This window comes from Podarcis muralis, chromosome 18 (assembly GCF_964188315.1).
Source record: "Podarcis muralis chromosome 18, rPodMur119.hap1.1, whole genome shotgun sequence".
Taxonomy (NCBI): domain Eukaryota; kingdom Metazoa; phylum Chordata; class Lepidosauria; order Squamata; family Lacertidae; genus Podarcis; species Podarcis muralis.
In genome coordinates, this window is record NC_135672.1 from 1,105,182 (window position 1) to 1,117,432 (window position 12,251).

A 12,251-nucleotide genomic window follows, 5' to 3' on the forward strand; every position below is an offset into this window, starting at 1 on the left:
AGGGTCCCAATCTCCCTGCTCAGTGCTCATTGGGCGATGACTCTCAGCCTGACTTTGAGAAACTGTTCACAACAAGTAATCACAGCTAGATTATCAGAACTATACAACTGGAATCTCAGGGTCATGGGTTTGAGTCCCACGTTGGGTGATAGATTCCTGCATTGCAGGGGGTTGGGCTAGATGACCCTCAGGGACCCCTTCCATTTTGATGATTCTGTGTGAAACGGCTGACCTCCTCACCACACAGCACTGCCCTGGGTGGACCTCTCCTCATTTTTGGCCACCTTGGATTGAGTCCAAAGAGGCTGGTGGCAATTTCCACCCGCAAAGAAACCAGCTCAGCTGCATTCTGAGCTAGCAGAATGTCCTGGGCTGGATTTCTCTTGGGGCCAGTTTTGTGTGCAATGCAGAAGCGAATGCCGTGGGGCGGTGTGCTTGGAATGTGACTTGAGGTGGGGTCTGCCCGATGAGGGAGGGGTCCCCTTTTTGACGCTGCCTCGGGTTTGGTTGCAGCCCTGCAACATTCCACCAGTGACAGAAGAACCACCTGATGGGATCAGGCCAGCTCCTGCTCTCACAGGTGCTCAAAGTTAAGCTGTGGAACTCCCTGCCACAGGAGTGGCCACCAACTTAACATGGCTTTCAAAGAGGATTGGCCAAATCCATGGAGGAGGAGAGGGCTATCGATGGCTCCTAGCCAGGGTGGCTGTGCTCCACAGTCAGAGGCAATGTGTGCTCCTGAATCCCCGTGCCTGGCATCCTCAGGAGGGGAGAGGGCACTTTTGCTGGAATCCTGCTTGAGGGCTTCTGTGAGAACAGGATGCCGGACAGATGGGCCGTTTTTGGGTCTGATCTAGCAATCCAGCTCTTCTTTTGGAACCTCCAGGTCCAGGGACAGTCGATCTGGATTCCTCAGCTCTTAGGGATCTCCAGCCCCTGAGAAGACAGGCGTATTGAATCATAGAAGTGCAGAGTTGGAAGGAACTCTGAGGATCATCTCATCCAACCCCCTGCAAGGCAGGAATTGTTAGCAGGGAGAATCATAGAAATGTGGAGTTGGAAGGGACCCTGAGGGTCATCCAGCCCAACCCCCTGCAAGGCTCAATCTCAGCTGAAGCATCCCAGACAGAGGGCCACCCAACCTCCCAAGAAAGGAGAGTCCACCACTTCTCATGGGAGTCTGTGCCACTGTCAATCAGTTCTAAGGAAGAGACACTCTCTGCGTTTTCAAGAAATGGCTGGCTGTGGCAGCATTACAAATGAAAGACTTTGAAGCAGAGTGGTGACCGTTGCCTTCAAAATTATAGGCAGGGCTCTGTCTGCCAGCTTCATTGTTTCCTTCATTTGGTGCAGGGATTTTATTTTCTGGATAAACAGGGCTCTGTTTTTGCACCTACATGCAGACCACTTTTCATTGTTCTCTGAGACATGGAGAAAAAGGGAAAGCGGGACATTCTGGGGTCAAGAGGGAAACTGGGGCAGCATTTTTAGTTCCGGAACTGCCCTGGGAAACTGGGACCCTGGAGGGTCTGCAACTGCCTCATTGGGGCAAGACCTACTGGGGAGAGTTGCTCATTAGGCCTCAGTGCAAAGCAACTTCTGGCGTTCCATTCAAACCCATCCTTTTTTCCAAAAGCATGAGGTCTAGAAACTTGGCTCCTGCAGAAGTCCTCAGGTTCAATCCTGAAATCTGCCGGAAAGCCACTGCAGGGTCATCTAGTCCACAACCCCCCCTGACTGGTAAATGACGCGGCTCCCTGTGTTTTGATGAGTGAAGCACCCTGAGATAAATATATCAAAGAGAGCATTTCCCAACTGGTCTGGAGTCAGTTTGTGCCTTAGCAAAGTCATTGCAGGAAACTGAGTTATTAATGCCTTCCGGAAATTGTCGGAGGTTGCAAAACAGACCCCAAAATAGCTAGAAAGGGAAGCAAGAGCGGAAGCAGTGGCTTCAGGTGCAAGCAGAGGCCAAGTGCCGCGGGGTGCAGGGAGTTCCTTTCTCCGAAACAGACCAAAGAACTGCTCAAGTCGAAGATGCAACTGGCAGAGGGCAGGATCCAAAGGGTGGGGAAGGAGATTCTGGCTTCTCATCAGGAATAAGTTTCTGAGGGTAAGAGTCCTTCGATGGCAGAGTGGACTCCCATGAAGGAAACTGTTGGGAGGTTGCTAAGCAGAGGTGGGGGGGCACCTGCCAGCGATTCCTGTGCTTCCTGCATAGCAGGGGGTTGGACTGGATGACCCTCGGGGTCCCTTCCAACCCTCCAGTTCTATGACTCCATTTCACCATCTTGAAAGGATTTTTAAAGTTTCTTTTCTTTTTGCATTTTGGGAATTTGTTCCTTGCTGCCTTTGCACTTCGTCTCTGGGCTGGCTGTGCAGATTGTTTGCTGGGAGATATTGCCAGAGATGGACTCCTTTCATTGGAGCCTGTGGCTTGGAGAAAGCAAACAGGGAGATAACAAGCGCTTGGCACCAGGGGCTCTGCGGGACTTGTTGCCACAACACACACAGAGAGAGAGGCCAAGGAGGAAGAGGATCTAGGAATACAATGGTACCTCGGGTTAAGTACTTAATTCATTCTGGAGGTCCGTACTTAACCTGAAACTGTTCTTAACCTGAAGCACCACTTTAGCTAATGGAACCTCCTGCAGCCGCCACACCGCCAGAGCACGATTTCTGTTCTCATCCTGAAGCAAAGTTCTTAACCTGAAGCACTATTTCTGGGTTAGCGGAGTCTGTAACCTGAAGCGTATGTAACCTGAGGTACCACTGTAATTATAACCGCAGGTCAGAGAAAAGAAAACTAAGGGAAGAAGAGGGGTTTGGATTTGATATCCTGCTTTATCACTACCCGAAGGAGTCTCAAAGCGGCTGACATTCTCCTTTCCCTTCCTGCCCCACAACAAACACTCTGTGGGGTAAGTGGGGCTGAGAGGCTTCACAGAAGTGTGACTGGCCCAAGGTCACCCAGCAGCTGCAGGTGGAGGAGCGGAAACACGAACCCGGTTCCCCAGATTACGAGTCTACTGCTCTTAACCACTACACCACACTGGCTCTCAAGAGACTTAAACCTTTGCTGTCTCTTGTGCCTTGGAGAGTCAGGCAGGGTGTTTACAGTCCAGAGCTTGCCTAGATGAAGAGAAGGAGAAGCCCTCCAGGTGCAAAAGGACAAGCCCGCAGTGATGGTGTTGCTGTTTTTAAATTTAATTGTAGAGTTGGAAGGGACCCTAAGTGTCATCTAGACCAACCCCCTACAGCGGCCAAGGTGGGGCTCAAACCCCTGACCCCGAGAGCAAGAGTCTCCTGCTCCAGCTCCCCCCCTCCATCAATGCACAGTTCAGGGCTACAAAGAATGGTGTTGTAATCAGTATTACAGCATTATTGTACTTTCTTTGTGAGTTAGGCTCATAGAGTTGGGAGGGACCCCTGTGTGAGTGCCTATAGGCAGTTGGGGGATGGAGTGCGGCAAACAGATTGAGGTTGGATCCTGACAAGTCAGAAGTACTGTTTGGGGGGACAGGGGGTGGGCAGGGGTGGGGGATTTCCTGGTCCTGAATGGGGCAACTGTGCCCCTGAAGGACCAGGTGCACAGCCTGGGAGTCATTTTGGGCTCACAGCTGTCCATGGAGGCGCAGGTCAATTCTGTGTCCAGGGCAGCTGTTTACCAGCTCCATCTGGTACACAGGCGGAGACCCTCTCTGCCCGCGGACTGTCTTGCCAGAGAGGTGCATGCTCTGGACTACTGCAATGAGATCTCCGTGGGGCTACCTTTGAAGGTGACACGGAAACTACATCTAATCCAAAATGTGGCAGCTAGACTGGTGACTGGGAGTGGCTGCCAGGACCATATTACACCGGTCCTGAAAGACCTGCATTGGCTCCCAGTACGTTTCTGAGTACAATTCAAAGTGTTGGTGCTAACCTGTACAGCCCTAAACGTCCTCGGCCCAGTATACCTGAAGGAGTGTCTCCACCCCCATCGTTCAGTCCAGACACTGAGGTCCACCTCCGAGGTTCTTCTTGCAATCCTCATTGCAAGAAGTGAAGTTGCAGGGGACCAGGCAAAGGGCCTTCTTGGTAGTGGCGCCTGCCCTGTGGAACGCCCTCCCATCAGATGTCAAGGAAATGAACAACTATTTGACTTTTAGAAGACATCTAAAGGCAACCCTGTTTAGGGGTCTGACGGTTTATTGTGCTTTTAATATTCTGTTGGGAGCTGCCCAGAGTGGCTGGGGAAGGTCTTTGCAGATACGTTGCCATTATTTTCTCTTGACATTAGGAGCTGCCCAATTCAAAGTGCTGCTTTTGATCTATAACACCTTAAACAGCTCAGGACAGCATCATCTTCGTCTTCTTCTTCGACAATCCCTTGTAGCCGAGTAAGATTGTCTTCCATAAACACGGTTTTTAAAGTGCATCCGTAAGTGACTGTAGAGGCCAGTTTTGGATCCACACGTCCTTCCACGGGTGGGGACATTGGTTTCTGGGCGGGAGTTGATCACTGTGCGAATTTGCTAAGTGTTTCTTCCTCTTAGAATGTTTCTCCCTCTTGTCCTGAGTTCGAGTGTCTTCTAAGCCCACAACACCTTTGGTAAAGGCTGTTCTTCAACTGGAGTGCTCACAGGCCAGTTTTTCCCAGTTAGATTTGCCTTGAGAGCATCTTTTAACCTCTTTTGTTGACCACCAGCATTACGCTTTCCATTTTTAAGTTCAGAATAGAGTACTTGCTTTGGAAGATGATAATCAGGCATCTGGACAACATGACCAGTCCAACAAAGTTGATGTTGAAGAATTATTGCTTTGACACGGGTGATCTTTGCTTCTTCCAGTATACTGGCATTTGTTCAAGACAGCAATACTGGACTGCCTTTCCCCATATAAACTGTCCTGGACCCTGAGATCATTCTCCGAGGGCAGTCTTTGTGCGCCTCCTCCAAGACAGGTCTGGAGGGTGGCAGTATGAGAACAGGGCCTTTTCTGCAGTGGCTCCCCATTTGTGGAATATTCTCCCCATGGTGCCTGGTAAATATGTTCCTCTTCTCCCAGGCCTTTGGCAGATTAATATCCTAGTATTTTGTGTATTTTTATGTTGTGATCTGCCCCATGATCTTTGGTTGAAGGGTGCTATAGAACTTTATTAAACAATTTTTTAAAAAGCACCTGGAGAAGCTGCCAGTTGGGATTGAGCTTGAGACCTTTCGACACACTGTTACCGGAAAAATCCGAGGGCTCCCTTGGACAAAAAGTAAAGACACCAACCAGAGTAAATTGGAGCAAATCAGCAGCCTGTAGGTTTGGCCTTTATTGAACTGTTGCAACAGGGTGCTCCCCTCATTTGCAGGAGAGAGGAAAGGACCCAGAAAAATGGTGTGCAAGGCCTTATAAAGACTTTTGAAATTGCCACCCTGTAGATCAAGACCACCCCCCAGAAACATCATGCATACATCACAGAAAGGAGGGGTTGAGGGAGGGGTGGTGGTGGTAACCTGAGTGTCCTGTCACCTGGCTGGTTCCCCCTTTCCCCCTCCCCATGAGTACTTTCCAGGTGACAGAGGGGAGTTTGCAGTTTCCTGCCCCCTGAGGGGGAATCCAATCACTGTTCTTGGTGTTGAATCCACTCGTGTATGCAGTCCCTTGTGTTGTTGATGGTCTTCTGTCTGAGACCATCAGGGTTGGCATAGCAACTGGGCAGGGCTCCTGTGGATGTGCTGGTATGCTCAAGGGATTATGGCTGCCCTGTATCAAACCTTCCCCATTTTGTAGTCCTTCCTTCATGGAGTCAAATAAAAGTGGAACAGTGCAAATCCGATGTATGGTTGATTTTTCTATGAATTTATAACAGAAGCGTGGTGTATGTAGCGTGTGTGAAGTTTGTACAAACCGAATGATTGGGGGGGGGGGTTTCCTGCTACAGTGCCAAGCAAGTGCTCTGCCCACTCAACCCCGGTCCCTCGTGTGCCCCCCCCCCCCCTCTGAGGGCTGCTGCCGAGAGCACCTCCTGCTCTAGCCATTTCATGGAGGCATCTCAAATCGAGAGCGGCTGGGGCAACCCAGCCAGATGGACTGGGTAGAAATAATGAAAGGATTTAAATTAGAGGGACAGGAGTCCTCTCCGCAGTCTGCCTCTTTCGTGCCCCGAAGGGCCAGAGTCTCCTCTGCCCTCTGCAGTTCAGGGAAGCCAACTTATTTGCTTGCGGCTTCTCATCCTTCCTTGATGGACTTCTCCAGTTGCACAAGAACACCTTTGTTCACGTGCAGAGTGGGAAGCGGAGCACGAGGCTCTCCGAAGGCAGCCCTGAATGGGGGAGGTTTGTTAATGCTTGATGTATTATTATTATTATTATTATTATTATTATTATTATTATTATTTTGTATATGCTGGAAGCCACCCAGAGTGGCTGGGGCAACGCAGTCAGTTGGGCAGGGTACAAATAAGACAATTATTATTCTTATCCTCGTTATTATTTGCTAGGATCAGCTGCATGGTTGATGAGGCGTCCAACCAAGGCGCTCGAGTCTTCCCTCTGGACGCAGCCCTGGTTGCCCCAGGCCACCGAGAAGCTGCTTCCTCCTCCTCTTTCCCCCTCCCCAGCATTTCCTCCCCACTGTGTGGAAACTGCCCTGGGGCTAGGATGACCCTAGTGCCAGTTTCGAATGTTACTCTTCCAGAAGTGGGATGGGTTCCATCAGGAGTGAGGAGCCTGTCCTCTTCCGCGTCTTGCTGAACACACACACACACACACACCCTTCGGGGTAAAGTTTAGTATTACAATTTTCTTTTTATAATGTATATAAAACAGAGAGGATGATTGCAACAACAGGCAAAAATTAAGAGGAAAAGCAGAACAGTAAAATAAGGATGTGGAAGGAGTAGTTGCACATGAGTTAAAATAGCAAAGTCCAAGGAAAGACTGTCAACTTAATCTGATCCTCAGGTGCAGTTCCCCTCTGGTCACCCTTTTTATGGAAAACATGAGGACTAGGATCTTTGGCTGGTATTCATCATCCCTGAGCATTGGCCGTGAGGAAGGCTGCTGGGGCTTGGCACCCCATAGCGTCCGAGTCCCTAAGGCGAAGCGCAGGCAGGCAGCCATAAGGACATTTGGATGGTCCTGCTGTCATGGGCTGGTTGGGCGCAGAGGAGGAGGCTCACAGCCAGGGGTTTGGTGGTGGGACGAAGATGAGGGAGAAGAATGGGAGGAGGAGGTGGAGGAAGCTGAAGAGGCAGCAGGGCTTAGTGAGCGGGGAGAGTCTGTGGCAGAGAGCAGTCCAGAACCAGAGGCAGAAGAGGTTTCTGGAGAGGAAGGAGGCCAAGAGGCAGGGAGGAGTCTGGCTGGGGAAGAGTCACGGGTATCTCCCCCTGTAGGAATAACGAGGACGACGATGCAGGTGAGCTGTGCAGAAGCTCCGTAGAGACTCCTTTTATTAGCAGAAGTCAGCAACTGGAAACAGTAGTGAAACCACTCTGAACATGACGTATTTCCATCTAAGCACGTTTCCAGCATTAGCAAATACACGTGTCAGCAGGTGTTTCCCTAAAATGTGTCCCCGGTCATGCTCCAGCCAAGCGTTATGTCTAGTAACCAAATCAGTGAGAGCACAAACGGCCAGGGGGAAACCCCTGTCTTCTAGCCAGGGAGCGTGGGCGCTAGGCTCCTTGGCACACTGTTGCATGCCGGGTGCGAGGTTTGCCTCAGCACAAGCGGAGCGCTACCTCCACATCCCCCTCCTGTTGTGACCAACTCCCCTCCCTGCTGGTCTGCCAGAACCAGAAGAGGTATGAAGAGCGTGGTTGGCTGCACCCAGGTGTAGCCTCAGATTGCTTGGGGAAAGTCCTGAAGAGGAGGGGACTGAGGCGGGAGGAATCGGCGGGGGACCCCCATATGAAGAGGGCTCAGAGGCAAGGGGTTGGAGGTGGGATGATGATGAATGGCTGGAAGGAGAAGATGAGGAGGAGGAGCGTGGTGCGGGAAGCAGAAGAGGTAACACAGCTTAGTGAGCGGAGAGAGTTGGGGGCAGAGAGGCAGGAGAGGAGGGAGGGTCTCCTCCTTCTGTGGTGGCAAGCTCCTGTCCCCCCTTTGTCCCCCAGAACCAGAAGAGGTATGAAAAGGAGGAAAGGTTGGCTGCACGTAGGTGCAGTCTCCAAATGCTTGGGGAAAACCCTGGAGAGGGGGAGATTTAGGTGGCTATGGGGAGGCCGGGAGCTTCAGTCTCTGCAACTGCTTCCTGTGTATGCCATCAAATGCCAACAGTGTCCTTCAGCTCTCTATATTGGACAAACAGGCCAAACCTTACACCAAAGAATAAACGGACATAAATCTGACATCAAGAATCACAAGACAGAGAAACCAGTAGGAGAATACTTCAATCTCCCAGGACATTCTATACAAGATCTCAAAGTAGCTGTTTTACTACAAAGGAATTTCAGAAATAGACTGGAAAGAGAAGCTGCTGAATTGGAACTCATTACCAAACTTAAAACCACGGAGAGACCTGGCCTGAACAAAGACATTGGATTCTTATCTCATTATACATAACAAAGCCATTTTTCACCTTCTCACCCCTTGCTTTTTCCTGTAAGACCTACTGCAGTCGTTAAGAGTCGTCAACAGGCTCATCACAGCTATCTGCCAATCACCCATTCCCACCACCCTTCTGAGTAATACCCCTCCCCACCTTCTCACTATATAGAAGGATCTGGCAACTTCTGTTTCAGTGTATCTGAAGAAGTGTGCATGCACACGAAAGCTCATACCAAGAACTAACTTAGTTGGTCTTTAAGGTGCTACTGGAAGGAATTTTTTTGTTTTGCTTCCTGGGGGTAAGAACTACTGGGGAATAGTTGCTGTGCTCACTAGGCTTGACAGCCTGTGCAGATCCTGTTTTTGCTAGAAAATGTTAGGATTTTACGTAACTGATGCTGGTTAGTGTGAATCACATGAGATGTCCGAGAAGAGTGTGGGAATGGAAGACGGTCTTATCTCTTCCGTCGGAGAGTGTTATTGGACTGTACTTTCGTTTTGCTGTGTGCTTTCTGGTTTTCTGCCAGAGTTTGGAAGGCACAGACGTGATTATGGATTCTCTGTATATATTGTGAATAAAACGTAGTTTAGATCTTCGGATGTCTCTATCTTCTTGCTGCGTGATGCCGAAAGACTGGTGTGGACTTTTCGTATGAGAAGTGTTGCAGAGGGGCACTCGGGAGTGAAGGGACATGCCATTCCAGAGAGGTGCCCACTGGGAGACGCTGGGAGGTACTGTGGGTCTGCCGTCCCCCCCAGGAGAGCTTGCCAACAGAAAAGAGTCCACTCCTATTTGCATGGTGTGATTTACTCCTGGTTCCCGCCTGGATCAGTCCTCGGTGAGCGTATGTGTGTGAGAGAGAATCTACCTCATTCCCTGAGCTGTAGGGTTGGAAGGGACCCCAAGGGTCATCCAGCCCAACCCCTGCAACCCAGGAATCCCTCGTGTGCCTCTCACCCCCTCTGTTCTTCCCTTCTCTCCCAGGTGGAAATGTCGCGACGTTGGTCCTACAAGGTGGAAGCTGCCGTCTTGGGTGTGGTGGGCTTCATGGGGCTCTGCTTTCTCCTCCAGACGGACGAGGACCCTGCTGTCTCGACGGAGCCCAGAGCTGCCACCCCAAGTCCATCCACGCCTGCTGCCGCCACCCAGCCCTGGCGCAGCCCCGCTGCCGAGTGCCGCGAGAACGTCTCCGTGGCCAGCGTCCCTGGCTTTGCCGAGCTGCCGGGCCACATCCAGGACTTTTTGCGCTACAAGCACTGCAAGGTGTTCCCGCTGCTCCTGGACTTGCCAGAGAAATGCGGGCGCCCCGAGTCCTCGCACGAGGTCTTCCTCCTGCTGGCCATCAAGTCCTCTCCGGGGAACTACGAGCGCCGGGAGATCATCCGCAAGACCTGGGGCCGCGAGCGGACCTTTGAGGGCGTCCACATCCGCAGGGTCTTCCTGGCGGGGGTCCCGGGGAATGCCCGCGACGCCCGCAAGCTTGGCCGGCTGCTGCGGCTGGAGACGGAGGAGCACGGGGACATCCTGCAGTGGGCCTTCCAGGACAGCTTCTTCAACCTGACGCTCAAGCAGGTCCTCTTCCACGCCTGGATGGAGGCTCGCTGCCCCGGCGTGCGGTTCGTCTTCAACGGGGACGATGACGTCTTCGCCAACACGGACAACATGGTGCGCTACCTTCTCGGCATCCCGGGTGCGGGAGATGAGCATCTCTTTGTGGGGCAGCTGATCACCAATGTGGGCCCCATCCGCGAGAAGTGGAGCAAGTATTACGTCCCCGAGCAGGTGACCACCTCCAAGTCGTACCCGCCCTATTGCGGCGGCGGAGGGGTCCTCATGTCCGGCTTCACCTCGCGGACCATCTACCAAAAGTCCCTGGGCATTGAGCTGTTCCCCATCGACGACGTCTACCTGGGCATGTGCTTGGAGAGGGCGGGTCTGGCGCCCGCCTCGCACATGGGCATCCGCACGGTGGGGGTGCGCGTGCCCTCGTCCAAGCTCGAGTCCTTCGACCCCTGCTATTACAAGGAGCTGCTCCTGGTGCACCGATTCGTTCCTTACGAGATGCTGGTGATGTGGGATGCCATCCACCAACCAGGCTTGGTCTGCGGGAAGAAAGTCGTTTTCCGAAACCTCTGAGGCTGGGGGGGGGGGGGATTTTGGATGTGTGTGTGAATGGGGGAAACTGCGATGGAGGGTGCCCTTTCCTTGCAGGATTTGCTCCTCTCTCGAACTCGTCTCCTGCAGCAGAGGGCAATGTTTCCTTGAGGGATTTCCCCCTGGACAGAGAACCGCAGGGAAGGTGTGTGTCTCTGTATTTGAGGTGCTGCGGCAGCTATGGGTGGGGTGGGGCTTGTTGGGGTAATTTATTCTTCGCCCTTAGCCCTTCAGTGTAAGCCGAGCAGCTGGCTCGGGTGCAGCTGGCTTCTATTGGACTGGTTTGACTTCTTCAAAGGGGAAAGCCTTTGCAAAAGGGATGGCAATAAAGAATTGAACCTTGAAATTGTAGCAGCTTTGATAATCCTGACCCACAATGCAACACTCCTGTGGGGTCTTCCTGGTAGGACGTGCTGCGCCCAGGAACCCCAAAACTCCTTTATCTTCCAACTCCAAGGTTCTATGATTCTGTCCTCCTTGTGGAAAAGAGGCAGCTGTGGTTTGGGTTGGGCAAAGGGCAGCCTGGAGTTCCTGCTTGGGGAGGTGGCACTGGGGTGGTGTGGGTGATATTTCGTTCCCATGTCAGCAAATGAAGAAAGGGAGTGGTGGTGCAGTGGTTAGTGTGTTGGACCAGGGCACAGGAGTCAGCAAGACCAGGGGTCAGCAAGCTTTTTCAGCAGGGGGCCGAACTATATTTTTTGGGGGGAAATGAACGAATTCCTATGCCCCACAAATAACCCAGAGATGCATTTTAAATAAAAGGACACATTCTACTCCTGTAAAAACACGCTGATTCCTGGACCGTCCGTGGGCCGGATTGAGAAGGAGATTGGGCCCATAGCTTTCACTTTCAGCTTCGAAAATAAGGGATCAGCAGCCTCACCTGTCCTGGGGACAGTCTATGGGATCTCTAACAATCCGGGATAGCAGCCGGATGCAGTGGGAAACGGCGCTGGAATAAGGGAATTTTCAGCAAAAAAAGGGAAGGTTGACAGCTATGATTGGGCCGGATCCGACCCCCGGGCCTTAGTTTGCCTACCCATGGCCCAGACAATGAGACCTCCCCCCTTGGCCTCACTGATGGGGTAAAAAGGGAAATCAGAGCAAGATGTTGGGCACCAGCTGGGCTGCAGGATTTGCCGGAAGGAGGCAGACAAGGCACCATCCAACTGCCTTAGGGACTCCTCTCCAGATTTCTGCAGGGTTTACACATTTATTCTCCCAAAATATCCCACAAGGCAGTGCAAGTTTAGGGTCAGGCTTTTCCTTCTCCCAGATGGGCTCCTTTCCCAGATGGACGACCCGCCCCTCACTTCCCTGGAGAGAGGTGTGGCCATGGAGAAGGGGCGTGGCCCAGGGAGAGGGGCGTGGCCTGGGGAACATTCTTTTATTATTATTATTATTATTATTATTAAATTATTATTATTAAATATTGATTTACAAAAGTGTGTGTAATGTCTCTCTTTCGTATTCCCCCCATGTAACATTATTACAATTCAGTTTCTTTGTTGAGACATTAGGAGGAAAAGGGGGGTGGAGGTGGAGGGGGGGCTGGGGATCATTCTGAGGGCCGC

The 12,251-nt window shown here is 51.8% G+C and overlaps 1 protein-coding gene across 1 annotated transcript; it reads left to right on the plus strand.

Annotated features, from left to right (window-relative positions):
• Nucleotides 1–2,008: 2,008 nt before the first annotated feature.
• B3GNT3 (UDP-GlcNAc:betaGal beta-1,3-N-acetylglucosaminyltransferase 3) lies at nucleotides 2,009–12,125 on the plus strand. The gene is made up of 2 exons (XM_077921747.1): nucleotides 2,009–2,110; nucleotides 9,508–12,125. The coding sequence occupies exon 2, from the start codon at nucleotides 9,514–9,516 to the stop codon at nucleotides 10,657–10,659; it is 1,146 nt and encodes a 381-aa protein (XP_077777873.1). The 5' UTR covers nucleotides 2,009–2,110; nucleotides 9,508–9,513; the 3' UTR covers nucleotides 10,660–12,125.
• The last annotated feature ends 126 nt before the right edge of the window (nucleotides 12,126–12,251 follow it).